The sequence below is a fragment of the Oncorhynchus clarkii genome, chromosome 28, assembly GCF_045791955.1.
Source record: "Oncorhynchus clarkii lewisi isolate Uvic-CL-2024 chromosome 28, UVic_Ocla_1.0, whole genome shotgun sequence".
NCBI lineage: Eukaryota > Metazoa > Chordata > Actinopteri > Salmoniformes > Salmonidae > Oncorhynchus > Oncorhynchus clarkii.
Window position 1 is genome coordinate 23,087,101 of NC_092174.1, and position 20,759 is coordinate 23,107,859.

Genomic DNA, 20,759 nt, shown 5'->3' on the forward strand with positions numbered 1-20,759 from the left:
TTTGCTATGCTACAGTAAGGTGTTTTATCTGACCTTTTATTGTCCAATAAGATGTTATATTTCATATATAATCAGCTTTTTATATACTTGTAATATATTATATTTATTTGTATTTTAGTTGTTACTGTTTTCTGTCATGGCATGTTCTAACACATCCAATCTCCCCTGTCATCTAAACCCACATCAACTGTTTGGATTTTGTCCCAAAAAAACACTTATTATTCCGAGATATTCTAACAATGAACCAATTCCAAATGACAACTTATCTGTTAGTTTACCTCTATATCTGTTGTCTCTAATGATGTGAACTCTACTAACCAGCAAGCAGATTTCCCTGAGGCAGCCTATCAGAGAGCACTACACACTACTTAGTGAGGTTGTAGCTGCCTGCCTGCGCTGGCATCCATGCCTACTCAGCAGAAGCAGGACAACCGTTAAACTGTAATCATCTGTGCTCTCTGCAACCTTATGCCATTAATACTGTGTAGGCTAAACATTCCGTGCTGAGATTACCTTCATATTAAGGAAGGGTTTTACCGTTACCCTGGCACCCGTTCGACTAGATTAGAGGTAATTTGTCACCAGTGTGGGATCATCTAAGCATCATTTACTATGTGAGAGAGAGAGAGAGAGAGAGAGAGAGAGAGAGAGAGAGAGAGAGAGAGAGAGAGAGAGAGAGAGAGAGAGAGAGAGAGAGAGAGAGAGAGAGAGAGAGAGAGAGAGAGAGAGAGAGAGAGAGAGAGAGAGAGAGAGAGAGAGAGAGAGAGAGAGGCTTCTGACTCTCCCAATGCAGACTCACAGACCGTTGTACTGCAAGGCACAGCACAGCAGAGTGCACATGTGGAATCATGCTGATGAACTACGTCCTATCTAACTAAGGAGCTGAGCTTTGTCTAAAGATACTTTTTTCTTGTTAGACAGCTAATCCTCCGTGTCCGTTCAAGGCTTGGCACTCAGACTACTGAGAGTTTGATTACCAACTGGACAGACAGACTGGCAGAAGTGTGTGGGAGAGAGGAGCCAGCTAGAGGGATATACAATACGTTCTGGAGTATCTGACCGGAATTCTTGTTGACGGTGGAAAGATGACATCCAAGTCATCCAGGCTGGGCAGACCCTCATCGGCAGGGTCCAAGCAGCCCTCACAGAGGAAGGATTGCCCGGTGGGTAACCGATCCTGTATGCTGCGGGTCGGGGAGAGGCTGATGAGGGCTGGGAGTGAGGGGAACCTACATGTAGTGAGACCCAAACCTGTCCAGCAGACACCCCTGGAGGAAGGACACCAACAGTCCAGCTCCATCACACCCAAAGGTAGGAACTCTCAAAAGTATTTAAGTTTATAGTCTAAGGCACTTACTACTGTACTGCAAGACTTTAGTAGTAATTTACTAACTCATTGTTTTCTGATGATGTACTGTATTGTATTGACAATGACATTGTGTCAAAGTCAATACACCACAAATTAAATCTGATTATGTACAGTGTTACAGTGCTACATGCTTCTGTGCATCAGTCATGATCACCCCACCAACACTCTCACACTCTCTCTATCGTCCTCACCTACACGCTGACACACACACACACACACACACACACACACACACAGAGAGAGAGAGATACACAATTACTGTACAGTATGTGGAGGGCTTAGATCACTCTGTCAGAGGGCTATTTTGTATTGTCATGCATTCCTGGGTGAAGCACATGAGTCTGGCCACATTGTTCTGCCTAGGCCCCCTCAGCGGCCAGTGGATTAAGCCCTGGGGTCAACCCTTTTAGCTATCATTGTGCTGATTAGTTACATTCCCCCTCTTATCATCACATTCTCTTTCAGTAAAGTTGGGTTAATCTCCTGCCCCGGTTCAAAAGTAACTGCTGCTGCAGACCCTCTGATTGCAAATTGTACCGTTTTGAATTGAACCTTGCCAACTCTGCAGCTGGAATCAGTCGCATAGAGAAAAATTATTTCTCACACTATCCAGGGTACAAATGAGCCTGTGAGTGAACTCAGGTTCCCTCTAGGTTTAATATATCATTTGAGCTGACGAACAATGGCTGCGATACATGGCCTATAACTAACAGATGACATTTCCTGTGGCTGTCTATCTATCGTCAGTTGCTGCCAGTGGCAGGCTTAACACCATGTATTCAGAGAAAGATCTGAACACTAAGCCTCTGCTCTCCTCTCAGGACATGATACAAGACTGTTCTGCTAAACTACCCTTTAACCAGCCTATTTTTGAAATGTCTTCCCTTTCTCCATACATTGTGACAAACTGCACTTCTCACACTGAGCCCTCGGCTTAAAATCCTCTCACACTTGCTGTCACATGCAAGTGACATAGAGTAGACTTAAAATAGAATAGAATAGTACTGAACCTGGTCTTCTATCATGAGTGATAGTAGTTTTGCAATTTAGTTGGGAGTAAATAACCTGTTGAGTTTTAGTGTGTGAATGATTCATCATGAGGGCCATCCCAGCCATGGTTCGCCTGCTTAACAGTTGATGATGATCTCATCTTTCATTGTCTACATCTGTTGTTAATTGTGTTTTAGTTAGTATTGTCAATTCTAATATTCAAATGTAAGTTGTAGCTACTCACAATTCAGCATGTTGCTGCCAGTTGCTCTATATTTTTTTTGTCAAATAATAATTATACTGTTTTCCTTTGATCTAAATATTTTGGCGGATAACAATGCCTGCCACTGGACACAGTCTGGTGGTAATTATCAGTGCATATGTCAATATCTAAGCTGCAAGTTCACCCAAAACTGTAGTATTAACCTGATGACTTTTGTGCCTTCTAACCCCTTTTATACATTGTCTGTTTAAGCTACAGACTGGGTTGTACCATTGGATTCGTATATTATTTTCTGCATACGTAGATACCAGCCATTAGCCTGTGTGATTAACGGTGGCTGAGCAACAGCGGTGTTTGTGAGACAACGACAGATCCCGAAGGAGCCGCAGGGCCAGGTCTTTTTACAAAATCGTCTGTAGAGCTACAAACTATTGAAAGCAATTTATGAAAAGCTGAGACGCCCACGAACACGCACATGTTTTTCTCTATGACTCTCACAAGCTACACAAGAGTCATTAGAAGGTAAGGGATTCTTCTACATAGAAGATCATAGGAAATCACAGGACATACTGTAGTGTCTATGATACTGTAATAAGCTCACATAGTTGCTATCACAAACTCCAAACTCCACACAGTTGTCACTGAGTAGTTAGATATCCATTTCCCATTGAGCAAACAATTTTTGTACTTACATTATTCATATAAATGAATTGTTATCAGGTTTTTGCTTTGATTTGTCAATAAAACCACGAATGTAACTGTTTATGTCAAATTGTTATCTGTTCTACTTGTAGCCCTGGTTGTCCTGAAAATAACTGTAAAACACTTCATTGAGAGGCTAAATATAAGGGGGGGGGGGGGGACGCAGATAAATGAAAAGACAATTTGTTGCTGGAGTCTTGGGGCTGATAGGGCAAAGCAAAGACAGTTCTCAACAGGCTTTCTCAGGTTTCAGCTTCAAAGTGGATGCCTGTTTTTTAGATAAAGATACTGGTGTCTTTATCAACACCTTGTTTCCAAAGATAGAGACTGGTTTCTGAGCAAGTGTTGACAGGATTTAAAGTTTATACTTTTAAACATCAATATCCACTAGATTAAACTAATGGGCAAATCTGATGGTATTATTATCAGAATAATTATCCACTGAAATGTACAATCCTCTTGTGAAATTTAACCTAAGTGCTCTGTCAATTGCAACGTGAAGACTGTTTGTCATGATGTGGAGTAGAAATGGATTTAGGATGTGAGTTATACTTTTTTCATTACATTGTATCCTTTATTACCTAAAAACCCTTATCTGTGTATTATTGGCTCTAACAGACCTTTTTCATTTTGACCAAGTCACTTAATTTTCAGTTACGTAACCCATGTGATCTGTTAATTATGGCAATCCTTGTGTCATCTCAGGCAGCAGCCTAGCTCACAGACCCTGATTTTGATTCGCTCTGACAGCTGCGTGATTTCAGATCAGACGGAAGTCTGCCCGGCCCTGTCCGTCCCAACCCCCACCTCCCACCTCTACAGCCTCTACACTACAGCCCTAATGACATGTCTTTTTTTTATAGCCACAACAGCGATGCATGCTTTCATGAACTCAACACATCTGAAACAGCTGCTCAATTGATTTAGACTTCATGTTGTTCCCTTGTTAATAATGATTTAGGTGATACTGGCGTGACATGGCTATTTCTGTGGCTTTGGTTTAGTCTCTGGATGAGATGCATACAGATGACATCATCGAGGCCAGTGTTCTCATAAACAATAGAAATTCCTGCTCTCCCATTCGGAAAACCATCCCTAATTCTCCAAATGACTCCTTATAACTAGAACTGGGGCCCAGTCCCTTCTCATCCAAGTTTATGATTGGCTCAGATTGACTTACAGTAACTACCTAGCTAACCTGCAGATATTTACTTTAAAAGAACCCTTTAAAATGAAAGTTTTCATTGGCGTTTGTTTTTCTTCCCACTGGTAGATTCACAGGCCAATAGAGGAGCGTACATACAGCCTGTAGCTAGCTGTATGTTATTATTGCTAATAGAGCCACCCAGGCAAAAAATAATAATTAATACAAATTCTGGATGTCCCTCTCTCTTGGTGTCCATAACCTGTTACAGTTAGTATGTAAGGACATTCATGTTCCATGCTTTTATTGTTGTAACGTTTTGTTGCACCCCACATGCTTGACAGCCCCCACCAAGACAGTTATTAAAAACACTCCCCCGCATACTAGTGCTGGGGGCATAATGTGAGATCTAAGTCATGCAACAAGGATGAACAAGCTAGGGAGAGAAGAAGTACGCACATTCTGTATAAACTGATTAGAGCGTACCCTAAAGCCATGTTTGGTCAAGTTCACACGAGGTTACTGAAACTATTGTAATTCACATTTATTTACCTAGTCTTTGTGATAGCATGCCAAATTACCAATAAAGAAAATGTATTTGGAAACTGTGGTTGGCAAAGTTAATAACAGCTGATAATGAGCATAATAGGGCATGTATTAAACACTAAAGGATCAGTTCAGACTTCTATGCTATTTATAAAATGCTACCCTGAACCAAGCAACAGGTTGATGTCATGTGAGGCATTGATTATTGTGAAAGTCTGTGTTTATTAGGTGTTTTATTGCTACAGTATGCCAACAGTGTTATACTGTATATAGTAGGCTATAGGCTATTTCAGGCAACACATCAATTCCACCCAACATCTTTGAAAACTGACTGAAGGGTCAATTAAGTAAATTACATTGAACACAGGTTTTGATTTAAAGTGGGTGTGGCGTACCTCCCCATGTCTTTACATGAGATGGATACGGGAATAGGTTTTTGATTAAATTGTTGGGCAATCTAGATCATTGAAAGATAAGTGAATTTTCACTTAACAGACACGCCAACATCCTTCAGGAGTGTAAAAAGGGGGAGGGGAAATCCTTGGGATAACTTGTGTTAAAGTCAGTGATCAGTAGATCTGTATGAGTTGATAGAGCTAGGCTCTTTCCAAGTGGCACCCTATTCCCTACACAGAGCACTACTTTTGACCAGATCCCTTGGTGCACTACAAGAAAAAGGGATCCATTTGGGATGCATTCCTAGTGAATGAGGGGTCTTAAAAGGATGGGTAAGTAGCCTTGTGAGCAGACAGAAAGGAAGAGTAAAATATTACTACGGTATTGCTTTGCTCTCCCAGGACTCATTTTTCAAAACGGTCTCATAAGATATTTTTTTTCTAGCTCATGCGGCTTTATAAAACCTTGTCACATACTATTTCATAGCATATTTTCAAGGCTGAATGTCCCAGCCTTCAGACTCCGTGAAGTGCATCAGATAAAAAACAACTCAAGTCTCACAATATCAACAATATGTAGTCTGCCTCCTCTAGACCAGACTGCCTTTATACCCTATAATTAGGGGTTCACAGCGAAGCTCTTGTTCTTCTCAGATGTTTTTTTTTTCATTGTTCAAATAACTCAAGTATACTGTAGCTTGGTAACTTTCTTTCTAATTACCAATCTATACTTGAGTTATTTGACTTTGTATGTAGAGGCCACGAGTAACTTGGTCAAAAAGAATGGCACCGATTGGCCTATATGCGGTCTCACTTAAACCCAAATATCTGTCAACCCGTTTGACCTAGAGGCTTTAAACTTTGTACTGTATGTAGGTGTATTTCTTCATGCTGAACAAATTTGCTTCAAGGACCCATAAGTTTTGTTATGACAGATTTTCCTCCAACCTGGACATTTTGGAAAGCTTCTCATGAACCTTAAGTCCAAATAACACAAAATTTGGGTATGTAGACCCATGTTACCTCCTAACTTATACTGAACAAAAATATAAACGGTACATGTAAAGTGTTGGTCCCATGTCTCATGAGCTAAAATAAAAAATCACAGAAATGTTCCATACACACAAAAAGCTTCTTTCGCAAAAATTTTGTGCACAAATGTGTTTACATTCCTGTTAGTGAGCATTTCTCCTTTGCCAAGATAATCCATCCACCTGATAGGTGTGGCATATCAAGAAGCTGATTAAACAGCATGACCATTACACAGGTGCACCTTGTGCTGGGGACAATAAAAGACCACTCTAAAATGTGGAGTTTTGTCACACAATACAAAGCCACAGATGTCTCAAGTTATGAGGGAGTGTTCAATTGACATGCTGACTGCAAGAATGTCCACCAGAGATGTTGCCAGATAATTGAATGTTAATTTCTCTACCATAAGCCACTTCCAATGTTGTTTTAGAGAATTTGGCAGTGCATCCAACCGGCCTCACAACCGCATACATGTTCTGTCTGTTATAAAGGGAAAAACTAATTCAGATTGGCTGGGACTGGCTCCCCAGTGGGTGGTCTTGGCTCCCAAGTGGTTAGGCCTATGGCTGCGCTCCTGCCCAGTCATGTGAAATCCATAGATTAGGGAATAATGGATTTATTTCAATTGACTGATTTCCTTGTATGAACTGTAACTCAGTAAAATCTTTGTAATTGTTTGATGTTGAGTTTATATTTTTGTTCAGTGCAGTTTGAGAAAAGCTAAGGGATTGATTAAGAGATGCCTGAGTCATTGATAAATCAGGAAATCAGATTTTACGTGTTTATTTAAATCCTTTGTAAATCCTCTCCACTGAAACTTTTTGGCGTCATCAAAGACATTATCATGATTAATCATGTTAAGTTTGGCATTGATATAAAAAAGTAAACTAACTATTTTGACTATGGAACGCTAATGCTTAAAATAATCATAAAAATCTTCTCATAGACTTAAAGTCAGATTCACTCCAAATTTGCTCTTTGCACTCATCACAATAGTCATTAAAGAGTTTGAGAAAATAAAGATGATGCATTCAAAGATGGCCACAATATACCAGTAGATGCATATTAGCCCACACAGTGTCTTCAGGAAGTATTCATACCCCTTGACTTATTCCACATTTTGTTGAGTTACAGCCTGAATTCAAAATTGATTAAATAGATTTCTCACCCATCTACACACAACACCCCAGAATGACAAAGTGAAAACATGTTTTTAGAAATGTTTGCAAATTTATTGAAAATTAAACACAGAAATGTATCATTTACATAAGTATTCACACCCCTGAGTCAATACTTTGTAGAAGCACCTTTGGCGGCAATTACAGCTTTGAGTCATCTTGGGTATGTCTGTCAGTTTTGCACATCTGGATTTGGGGATTTTCTCCCATTCTTTCTTGCAGATTTTCTCTAGCTCTATTAAGTTAGGTAGTTAGCTGAGGTGAACAGCAATCTTCAAGACTTTCCACAGATTTTCAATGTAATTCAAATCTGGGCTTTGGCTGTGCCACTCAAGGACTTTAACATTCTAACACGGAACCCAAACCGTCTGCGCGAGTGCGCCATCGTGCGCTATCGTGCATACATTTATTTTGTCCCCCTACACCAAACGCGATCACGACACGCAGGTTAAAATATCAAAACAAATTCTGAACCAATGACATTAATTTGGGGACAGGTCGAAAAGCATTAAACATGTATGGTAATTTAACTAGTTAGCTTGCACTTGCTAGCTAATTTGTCCTATTTAGCTAGCTTGCTGTTGCTAGTTAATTTGTCCTGGGATATAAACATTGAGTTGTTATTTTACCTGAAATGCTCAAGGTCCTCTACTCCGACAATTAATCCACACATAAAACAACGAACCGAATCGTTTCTAGTCATCTCTCCTCCTTCCGGGCTTTTTCATCTTTGAACTTATATGGTGATTGACATCTAAACTTTCATAGTATTACCACGACGACCGGCAAAACATTTAGTCTTTCAATCACCCACGTGGGTATAACCAATGAGGAGATGGCACGTGGGTACCTGCTTCTATAAACCAATGACGAGATGGGAGAGGCAGGACTTGCAGTACGATCTGCGTCAGAAATAGGAATGACTTCTATTTTAGTCCTTGGCAACGCAGATGGTCATTGGCGCGTGCGAGCAATGTGGGTGGAATAATTGAATAACATGGATTTCTACATTTATTTTGCAATGCTCGCGCATTGGTCAGCATGTAAGGGGCCTAGCTTGAACCATGAAAAACATCCCCAGACCATTATTCCATTCAGGCAGGTAGCGTTCACCTGGCATCTGCCAAACCCAGATGGTGAAGCGGGTTTCATTATTCCAGAGAACGCGTTTCCACTGCTCCAGAGTCCAATGGTGGCGAGCTTTACCCCACTCCAGCCAATGCTTGGCATTGTGCATGGTGATCTTAGGCTTATGTGCGGCTGCTCAGCCATGGAAACGCATTTCATGAAGCTCCCGACGAACAGTTATTTTGCTGACGTTGCTTCCAGAGGCAGTTTGGAACCCAGTAGTGAGTGTTGCAACCGAGGACAGACTATTTTTACGCACTTCAGCACTCGGCAGTCCCGTTCTGTGAGCTTGTGTGGCCTACCACTTCGTGGCTGAGCCGTTGTTGCTCCTAGATGTTCCACTTCACAATAACAGCACTTACAGTTGACCAGGACAGCTCTAGCACGGCAGACATTTAACAAACTGACATGTTGGGAAGGTGGAATCCTATGACGGTGACACATTGTAAATCACTGAGCTCTTCTCCATTCTACTGTCAATGTTTACCTATGGAGATTGCATGGCTGTGTGGTCGATTTTACACACCTGTCAGCAATGGGTGTGTCTGAAATAACGGAATCCACTAATTTCAAGGGGTGTCCACATAGTTTTGTATATATAGTGTATGTAAATGAGATATTTCTGTATTTCATTTTCTATAAATAAGTCAACTTTCTGAAGGCACTGTAACCTAATATGCTAAGAAATACTTCCATCTTCTTATCATGAAACACAAGACCAAATGACAATTTTGGGGGAATGTAGGCCCATGGTACATGTCTGATTTAACATGTCCATTTAAACCATTGTAAATCGACTCCACAGTGGCCTATCAAACCTGTCATTAATATCATGAATGTGCCTAAGATGAACCACACTGAATTTGGAGTTGATATCTCAAAAACCAAGGAAACTATTAAAAACAATTTTTTTACATATGTAACTTTAATGCTCAAAATCATCTGCAATCATCTTCTCCTCATGAACCACACATCAAATTCACTCAATATGTTGTATTTAGACTCATTACATCAGTATTTAATGGTTTTAAGAAAAAAGTACCTATAGATGCACACACTGTACCTTTCGATGCATGTTAGCGCATATTCTGAGTTGGGCACACTACACCAATAGATAGCACCATATCTCACCAGGGCTATAAGAACTGAATCGATGGACATGGGGCCATGAAATTTAGTATGTGAAGATATTGTATATGTCCTTAGAAGCTGTGAGAATATAAAGTAAATGCAACATTAGATGGCTGCACCAGACCAGTTTTTGGCACTATAGATGTCATTGGCACCAGTCACACCATAGGATATTAGAGCAAAAACTATTGATCAAGTGGACTTTGTCTCATGCAAATGTTAGATTTAAATTATGCAGACGAACAATGTGAAATATCATGAAAATAAAGCTGAAAATATTTCACAAATCTTAACATAAACCATCAGTAATATTGACCCCATTATTGGTATATAAATATATTTTTATTAAGTGTATATTAAGTAATGACTTTAAGAATGATTACCTGCTGCATTCAAAGATAGCCAACCTACAGCACTGGACTAAACTTAACTTGTGTCATCCTTCTGGTATTGAGAGAAAAACATGTAATACTTTCACTGATTGCACATAAAGGAAGATTGTTCCTACATTAAGGAATATACAAACAGTGGACAGTTTATTAGGTACACCCATCTAGTACCAGGTCAGATCCCCTTTGCCTCCAGAACAGCCTGAATTATTCAGGGGATGGAAACAAGGGACCTAACGTGTGCCAGAAAAACATTCACCACACCATTACACCACCACCCGCCTATACCGTTGACACCAGGCAGGATGAGGCCATGGACTGATGCTGCTTATGCCAAATCCTGACTCTTCTATCAGCATGACGCAACAGGAAACGGGATTCGTTGGACCAGGAAATGTTTTTCCACTCCTCAATCAATTGTCTAGTGTTGGCGATCGCGTGCCCACTGGAGCCTCTTCTTCTTGTTTTTAGCTGATAGGAGTGGAGCCCAGTGTTGTCATCTGCTGCAATAGCCCCTTCGTGACAAGGACCGACAATTTGTGCTGTTCTGCACACCACTGTTGTACTGCACCAGTATTTGCCTGTTTGTGTTCCGCCTGTTAGGTTGCATGATTCGTGCCATTCTCCTTCGATCTCTCATCAACATGCTGTTTTCGGCTACAGGACTGCCATTGACTGGAGGTTTTTTGTTTGTTGCACATTTCTCTGTAAATCCTAGATACTGTCATGTGTGAAAATACCAGGAGGCCCGCCGTATCTGATATACTGGAACTGGCGCGCCTGGCACAGACAATCATACCACGCTCAAAGCTATTTAGGTCACTCGTTTTGCCCATTCTAACTTTCAGTCAAACAGTTCCTGAATGCCTCAATGCCTGTCTACCTGTTTTTTTTTAATAGCAAACCACAGCCACATGACCCACTGTCAGTAGGAGCGAACAATTTTTGTGAACGGGGTGGTGTACCTAATAAACTGGACACTGAATGTACTGTACATCGCCATTCATAGGCTTCATTAGGAAATGTGTCGATGATGTTGTACCCACAATAACAATCCGGATATACCCCAACCAAAAACCCTGGATGAACGGAGAAATCCGTACCATGCTGAGAAACGGGAAAGGGGATACCTAGTCAGTTACACAACTGAATGCATTCAACCAGAATCTGTCTTCCGCATTTAACCCAACCCCAGAGCCTGTACTGCAGCATTCAATGTCAGCAGAATGAGCCCAAATGACTCAGTGGCACGCGACGTGTACAAGGCAAGCAGGATGCAAAAAGACAACTCGATGTGTTACCCACCAAAGCCTCCCTACCAGATGAACTTAACATATTCTATGCTCGCTTCGAGACCGACTACTGAGCCATCCAGGATATCTCTCGGTGCTTTTGCTCTCCGAGGCTGAAATCTCAAAAGAGTGAATACTCACAAAGCCGCCGGCCCAGATGGCATCCTTGACCGCGTCGTCACTGACCAGCTGGCGGGCGTCTAATTGGACATCTTCAACCTGTCCCTGTCCCAGGCTGTAATCCCCACTTGCTTCAAGGAGACCACCATTGTCCCAGTGTCCAAGAAAAGCAAGGTGACATACCCAAATGACTATTGGCCCGCCATACTCACCCCTGTCATCATGAAGTGCTTCGAGAGGCTGGTCACATCCCACATCAAGGCCAGCATGCCAGGCACACTGGACCGACTACAATTTCCCTACTGCTCAAACAGATCCATGGGAGAGGCTATCACTATTTACATGGCCCTAACCCATCTGGACAGGAGGAACACCTACATGAAAATGCTGTTGATTGGCTAAAGGTCAGTATTCAACACCATTGTTCCCTCCAAGTTCGCCACCAAGCTCAGTGCCCTGGGTCTAGACACTACCCTCTGCAACTGGATACTGGACTTCCTGACGAGCATACCACAGGCTGAAAGGATTGGCAACAACACCTCATCCACACTGTCTCTTAACACAGAAGCACCCCAGGGGTGTGTTCTCAGCCCTCTGCTGTACTCCCTGTTCATCCACGACTGCAGAAGAAGGAGGTGAACTGGCATTGTAGTGCCAGGACAATGTCAGCAAAACAAAGGAATTGATTGTTGACTTCAGGAAGCAGAGGAGGTCCAACATGTCCACATCAACAGTACTGCAGAAGTGAGAGTCAGCAGTTTTAAGTTCCTCCGCATCCACATCACCAAGGCCTTGACACGGACCAACAACAATAGCGCCTCTGCTTCCTAAGGCAGCTGAAGAAATATGTCCTCTCAATACTACCGCTGCACCATCGAGAGCGTCCTGACCGGTTGCATCACAGCCTGGTATGGGAACTGCTGTGTCCACGAACGCAAGGCCCTAAAGCCGGTGGTGAAGACGGCCCAGTGGGGCCGTGTTAACACCAATTGAGGACATCTACTTTTTTATATTTTACCTATATTTTACCTTACCTTCTTATTTTCAATGACGGCCTAGTGGGTTAACTGCCTGTTCAGGGGCAGAACGACAGATTTGTACCATGTCAGCTCGGGGATTTCAACTTGCAACCTTTTGTTTACTAGTCCAACGCTCTAACCACTAGGCTACGCTGCCCCCCCAACTTGAAACAGTGCCTGAGGAAGTCCCAGCAGCATCATCAAAGACCTTACACACCTCAGCTACAAGCTGTTCACTCCCTTAGCGTTGGAGAGATGGTATTGGAACACGAGGTCTAATACCAACAGGCTCAGAGACAGTTTCTATCTACAAACAAATCAGACTTCTGAACACTTGAACTGAACTGACCACCTGCACTGACTCTCCGCACGTTAGTACACATGCACTCACTCACGCACATACCCACACAGACATCCACACACACATACATCAGTGGCGGCTCTTCAGAGGAGGAAGGGGAGGACCATCCTCCTCAGGAAATTTCATAAAAATACAAATTGTGAAATATTAAAAAAGTTATCGTTTTTAGATAAAACTATACTAAATATATTCACATGACCAAATAATTTAATTTATTAAAATACACTGTTTTATAATGAAGTCCTACAGTAGCCTCAACAGCACTCTGTATGGTAGCACCATGGTGTAGCCGGAGGACAGCTAGCTTCCGTCCTCCTCTGGGTACATTGACTTCAATTCAAAATCTAGGAGGCTCATGGTTCTCACCCCCTTCCATAGACTTACACAGTAATTATGACTTCCGGAGGACTTCCTCCAACCAATCAGAGCTCTTGCAGCATGAACTGATTACAGCTGTGAATTGGTTATATTCATTGCTAGACAGACATTTTCAAGTCTTGCCATAGATTTTAAAGCTGTTTTAAGTCAAAACTGTAGCTAGGCCACTCAGGAACATTCAATGTCGTCTTGGTAAGCAACAGCAGTGTATATTTGGCCTTGTATTTTAGGTTTGTTTGTCCTGCTGAAAGGTGAATTTGTCTCCCAGTGTCACGTGTGCTCCCTCTCCGGCCTCTAGGTCACCAGGCTGCTCATTAGGGTGCGCATCTGTCGCCAGCGTTAGGCACATAATGACACTCACCTGGACTCCATCACCTCCTTGATTACCTGCCCTTTATATGTCACTCCCTTTGGTTTCTTCTCCAGTTGTCATTGTTCCCGTTTCATGTCGATGCGCTGTTCGTGTTTCTTGTTTTGTTAATTTATTAATGAAATGTTATCACTGCCTGAACTTGCTTCCCGACTTTCAGCGTACATCGTTACACCCAGGGTCTTTTGGCAAGCAGACTGGACTTGGTTTTCCTCTAGGATTTTGCCTGTGCTTAGCTCTATTCCGTTTCTTTTAATCCTAAAAAACTCCCTAGTCTTTGCTGATGATAAGCATACCCATAATATGATGCAACCACCACCATGCTTGAAAATATGAAGAGTGGCACTGTCACGCCCTGGTCTAAGTATTTTGTGTTTTTCTTCATGTATTGGGTCAGGCCAGGGTGTGGCATGTGTTTTTGTATGTGGTGTGTATGTATGGGGATTGTACCTAGTGGGGTGTTCTAGCTAAGTCTATGGCTGTCTGAAGTGGTTCTCAATCAGAGGCAGGTGTTTATCGTTGTCTCTGATTGGGAACCATATTTAGGCAGCCATATTCTTTGAGTTTGTCGTGGGTGATTGTCCTTAGAGTCCTGATGTCCTTGTTCTGTGTTAGTTTACACAAGTATAGGCTGTTTCGGTTTTCGTTACGTTTATTGTTTTGTAGTGTTTGTGTTTAGTGTGTTTTCATTAAACATGAATTGCAATCGACACGCTGCATTTTGGTCCGACTCTCCTTCACTATATGAAAACCGTAACAGGCACTCAGTAATGTGTTGTGTTGGATTTGCCCCAAACATAATGCTTTGTATTCAGGACACAAAGTTAATGTATGTTTTGGAATATTTTTACTCTGTACAGGATTCCTTATTTTCATTTTGCCATTTAGGTTAGTAATGTGGAGTAACTACAATGTTGTGGATCCATCCTCAGTTTTCTCCTTTCACAGCCATTAAACTCTGTTTTAAAGTCAGCATTGGCATCATGGTGAAATCCCTGGGCGGTTTCTTTCCTTTCCTTCAACTGAGTTAGGAAGGACACCTATATCCTTGTAGTGACCGGGTGTATTGATACACCATCCAAAGTGTAATGAATAACTTCACCATGCTCAAAGGGATGGATATTCAACCTCTGCTTTTTTGCATTTTTACACATCTACCAATGGGTGCCCTTCTTTGCAAGTAATTGGAAAACCTCCCTGGTCTTTGTGGTTGAATCTGTGTTTGAAATTCATTGCTCGACCTTACAGATAATTGTATGTGTAGGGTACAGAGATGAGGTAGTCATTCAAAAATCCTGTTAAACACTATAAATGCACACAGAGTGAGTCCATGCAACTTATTATGTGACTTGTTAAGCAAATTGTTACTCCTGAACTTATTTAGGCTTGCCATAACAAAGTGGTTGAATACTTATTGACTCAAGACATTTCAGCTTTTCATTTTTAATTAATTTGTAAAAATGTCTAAATACAATTTCACTTTGACATTATGGGGTATTGTATTTGGTTTGGAATTTTTGTGAGTGAAGTGTTCATTGCGTTTCTGTCCTGGAATATGACATGCTAGTCAATGATAAAGACATTGAGAGTTACTTTTACAAAATCAGTAAAGATCTGACCCACCAATAGAGGGTGCCATCACCCTGAACTTTTTTATTCTCAGCATTGAGATGCAATTCCTCGAATTGTCATGGTTGTTCTTCTCTCGTTATCTCTGCTCTGCGATAAGGACACAAACCCATCTGGAAAAATATCTTCCTCATAACCATAATGACATTTTCCAGCATTGTGCAAACCGATATGTAGTTGAAGCTGAAGCATTCGATGGCTGGCTGTGTAGTGTAGTCAGTGAACCAATGCAGCATGGCAGATCAGAGATCCACCTTCGGGGCAGAAGTGAACTAGATCAATCAGCTCAGCTTTGTCAAAAGGAGAGAGCGAGACTAGGCTTCCTTTCCTCTCCTCGGCTCTATCTACTGCTTCCCTTGCGTCTCTCTTTCTCTCTCACTCTCTCTGTCTCTCTCCCTCTCACCACTCTTCAATCCACTTGTGCGGACTGTCACACAGTGGACCTTAAGTGTCACATCCACTTGGCAGGCTTTTCATGTTGAATTAATTCAACTGCTGAACAAAAATTGGCAGGTTTTTTTGAGGGGGGGCAAAAAACAAAACTGTATAGCTGCCATATTAGACTAAATGTCAAATGTTCTGCTAAAGGAAAATGAAATATTATTTATGAACATGTAGGCTACATTTCCAATCATCATAATGATGTGATAATATTAATTTGAGCTATTTAATAGCCTAATACAGTATACCCTTACAGTGCATTCGGAAAATATTCAAACCCATTGACCTTTTCAAGATTTTGTTACGTTACAGCCTTATTCTAAAATGGACAATATTTTTTTCCCTCAACAATCTACACACAAGCCCCCATTATGACAAATAAAAAACCAAATACCTTATTTACATACAGTGGGACAAAAGTATTTAGTCAGCCACCAATTGTGCAAGTTTTCCCACTTAAAAAGATGAGCGAGGCCTGTAAGTTTCATCATAGGTACACTTCAACTATGACAGACAAAATGAGAAAAAAAATCCAGAAAATCACGTTGTAGGATTTTTAATGAATGTATTTGCAAATTATGGTGGAAAATAAGTAGTTGGTCAATAACAAAAGTTTATCTCAATACTTTGTTATATACCCTTTTGTCAATGACGGAGGTCAAACGTTTTCTGTAAGTCTTCACAAGGTTTTCACACACTGTTGCTGGTATTTGGGCCCATTCCTCCATGCAGATCTCCTCTAGAGCAGTGATGTTTTGGGGCTGTTGCTGGGCAACACGGACTTTCAACTTCCTCCAAAGATTTTCTATGGGGTTGAGATCTGGAGACTGGCTAGGCCACTCCAGGACCTTGAAATGCTTCTTACGAAGCCACTCCTTCGTTGCCCGGGCGGTGTGTTTGGGATCATTGTCATGCAGAAAGACCCAGCCACATTTCATCTTCAATGCCCTTGCTGATGGAAGGAGGTTTTCACTTAAAATATCACGATACATGGCCCCATTCAGTCTTTCCTTTACACGTATCAGTCGTCCTGGTCCCTTTGCAGAAAAATAGCCCCAAAGCATTATGTTTCCACCCCCATGCTTCACAGTTGGTATGGTGTTCTTTGGATGCAACTCAGCATTCTTTGTCCTCCAAACACGACGAGTTCAGTTTTTACCAAAAAGTTATATTTTGGTTTCATCTGACCATATGACATTCTCCCAATCTTCTTCTGGATCATCCAAATGCTCTCTAGCAAACTTCAGACGGGCCTGGACATGTACTGGCTTAAGCAGGGGGACACGTCTGGCACTGCACGATTTGAGTCCCTGGCGGCGTAGTGTGTTACTGATGGTAGGCTTTGTTACTTTGGTCCCAGCTCTCTGCAGGTCATTCACTAGGTCCCCCCGTGTGGTTCTGGGATTTTTGCTCACCGTTCTTGTGATCATTTTGACCCCACGGGGTGAGATCTTGCATGGAGCCCCAGATCGAGGGAGATTATCAGTGGTCTTGTATGTCTTCCATTTCCTAATAATTGCTCCCACAGTTGATTTCTTCAAACCAAGCTGCTTACCTATTGCAGATTCAGTCTTCCCAGCCTGGTGCAGGTCTACAATTTTGTTTCTTGTGTCCTTTGACAGCTCTTTGGTCTTGGCCATAGTGGAGTTTGGAGTGTGATTGTTTGAGGTTGTGGACAGGTGTCTTTTATACTGATAACAATTTCAAACAGGTGCCATTAATACAGGTAACGAGTGGAGGACAGAGGAGCCTCTTAAAGAATAAGTTACAGGTCTGTGAGAGCCAGAAATCTTGCTTGTTTGTAGGTGACCAAATACTTATTTTCCACCATAATTTGCAAATAAATTCATAAAAAATCCTACAATGTGATATTCTGGATTTTTTTTATTCTCATTTTGTCTGTCATAGTTGAAGTGTACCTATGATGAAAATTACAGGCCTCTCTCATCTTTTTAAGTGGGAGAACTTGCACAATTGGTGTCTGACTAAATACTTTTTTGCCCCACTGTAAGTATTCAGATTCGTTGCTATGAGACTCGAAATTGAGCTCAGGTGCATCCGGTTTCCATTGATTATCCTTGAGATGTTTCTCCAATTTACCTGTGGTAAATGCAATTGATTGGACATGATTTGGAAAGGCACACACCTGTCTATATAAGGGCAGTGCATGTCAGAGCAAAAACCAAGCCATGAGGCCGAAGGAATTGTCCATAGAGCTCTGAGACAGGATTGTGTTGTGGCACAGATCTGAGGAAGGGTAACATTGAAGGTCGCAAAGAACACAGTGGCCTCCATCATTCTTAAATGGAAGACGCTTAGAACCACCAAGACTCTTCCTAGAGTTGGCCACCCGGCCAAACTGAGCAATCGGGGGAGAAGGGCCTTGGTCAGGGAGGTGACCAAGAACCCGAAGGTCACTCTGACAGAGCTTCAGAGTTCTTCTGTGGAGATGGGAGAACCTTCCAGTAGGACAACCATCTCTGCAGCACTCCACCAACCAGGCCTTTATGGTAGAGTGGCCAGATGGAAAACACTCTTCAGTAAAAAGCACATGACAAAGTACTGAGTAAAGTACTGAGTAAAGGGTCTGAATACCTATGTAAATGTGATATTTCTGTTTTTAATTTTTAATACATTTGGAAAAATGTCTAAAAAACGTAGTTTTTTTTGCTTTGTCATTATGAGGTATTGTGTGTAGATTGATGTGGGGGAAAAACAATGTAATCAGTTTTAGAATAAGGCTGTAACGTAACACAATGTGGAAAAAGTCAAGGGGTCTGAATACTTTTCGAAAGCACTTTATATACACCACTGCACTATGCAAGAGCATTACTTGTATGAAATTATGTGAAACTACAGTTTCAGGGCTTTTCTCCATGTACAATATCAATAATGCCCAACGGAACATTTAAAATGAGTGTTGATACAGCCCACCATGAGTGTCTTAGGTTTACCCAACATTGAAAATTGAATGCATGGAGTTCAAACTGTATTGAGAGGAAATTATATTTTTGTTCAGTATAATTTTGTTATATTCTTATGAAAGCTCAAATACTAAATGTGACACATTTTAGTCCACTTACTAACATCTAACGTCAAAGCCTGAGGATTTTAAGTACAACAACAAAACATTACTCTTCGCTGTGGAATTAGTCTATTTTCCTATGCTTGTTTGCATGGCCTTGGTTTGCAGGTTCACTTCTGATAGAAAATGAATGCTGATTTGTACAATAGACCCAAATAGTAGTTATTTTCAAAGTTTTCATGAAGGAAACTATTGGTGGGGTTTCCAGTTTGACCATGACTGTGACCTTGACCTCAGAGTCCAGCTGTGTGAAGAGGGAACAGTGGGAGAGGTTGAGGAAATGAAGGCTAAAATCACCACAGAGGACAGACTAATGATGCCAAACTTTTTTGTATTATTATGAAAAAGAGAATTAGACATTACATTTGTATTATAAAGGTACATATGTTAAATCTTTGACCATCTGGAACTTATGTTGTAAAGATATGTATTTGTTCATTAATTTGTTATGCCATGTATTCCCAACATGCACTCATAGGCTGGAAAACAGGGTGTTTGGAAAGAGTGAGGACAGCTTTACAATGGAGCTTCCTCAGGAACACACACACACACGTTGGTTTTGACCATAACTTTCCACGTATAACCTTGCACTACAGAAAGACCTGAACACTGTCTGCACTGTCAATGCAGAATTCATAGTGTTTAAGGGAATAGTGTACAAAGTAATGGAATATCAGTACATACGGCATACTCACTGGAGAGGGAGAAGAGGTAAGGCATAATGTAATCTAGGTAAAGACTAAATGTTTATCTGTTGATTTTTGTCTCTGTGGTCTTTGCAGTATTCCTCTGGTGGATGCGTTTGGATACTGTGACTGTCATGTTAGTGAATAATGATCCAATGTGTCATTGAGGAATCACCAGTAAACTGAACCTGGACTAAAGCAGCAGTCAAAAGGTTGTAGTATGAGAGACACTTTAATAATATTCCTTGTATTAGCCAACTAATACCCAGTTTTAGCTTAATTAAACACTCAGTCAAGTGGGGAACGCTAAGCTTAAATATTTAAAGCAGGATAAAAGACAAGAGGGAGGACAAGGTTCCCGAGCGGTATTACTGTATTTAGAAACTCTATTACATAGATGGATTAAGCCCATTCCTTGGAAGCTCATCAATTAGTCTGAAACTTTGACATGCAGAGAAGTCTTACAACACTAAGCAGATGTACTGACAAGTATGCCTACATAGGAGCTTATGATGAACTGTAGGTCTCGCTCACATGGTGTTATACTGTATGTTACTTCGATGTGCAGCTGGTTGAAGAAACAAAATATGATACAGAAAGTCTACACATAGCGGAATATAATCAGACACTACAGTTAGGCATATGTAATTCTGCTTTGTAACCCAGACCTACAGTTCATCATAAGCTCCTGACCCAGAGTCTATTTCAGGTTAAGGAACTACTGTGCACTCAAATGATACAACAGAAAACAAAATAGTCCTGTCTCTTTAACTGGTTCAGATAAATCAACAAAAACATGTTTCATAGCCAAGATTGAAGCACTGGGGAAATTCTCAACAGCTGTGTACATCCCTGCCTGCCCATCCCCACCCCCCTCCTGAGGAGGCTTCACAGCACATTGCACATGCCAGAATGAGTTCCTTCTCTCCCTCGGCTCCTCTTGCCTAATTCCAGGAAGATAAATAGTCCAGCTTGACTACAACTGAGACTCATACATGGGCCTCTGACCTGCCTACAATCTCTGCTTTCTGTCTTTGTTTCCTGGTAGCATGCCTCATGCTCTCTTCCTTTATAACCGGAGTATAAAAGCAGAGGTAGTCTTGCTGATTTAAACTCACACATTTGCTTCATTTTATATCCAACTGGATGGG

The 20,759-nt window shown here is 41.3% G+C and overlaps 1 protein-coding gene across 4 annotated transcripts in view; it reads left to right on the plus strand.

The window, feature by feature from the left end:
* The first annotated feature begins 842 nt into the window (after window positions 1–842).
* Window positions 843–20,759, plus strand: part of LOC139386854 (KIAA1217 ortholog) — an 83,717-nt gene continuing 63,800 nt past the window's right edge. For 3 of the 4 annotated variants that reach the window (XM_071132711.1, XM_071132708.1, XM_071132710.1), the window contains exon 1: window positions 843–1,311. In XM_071132711.1, coding sequence (XP_070988812.1) covers window positions 1,086–1,311 — 226 coding nt within the window. In that variant the 5' untranslated portion in view covers window positions 843–1,085. Of the gene's footprint in view, window positions 1,312–19,535; window positions 19,634–20,759 lie in introns of those variants that run through there. The other variant, XM_071132709.1, reaches the window with a different exon arrangement.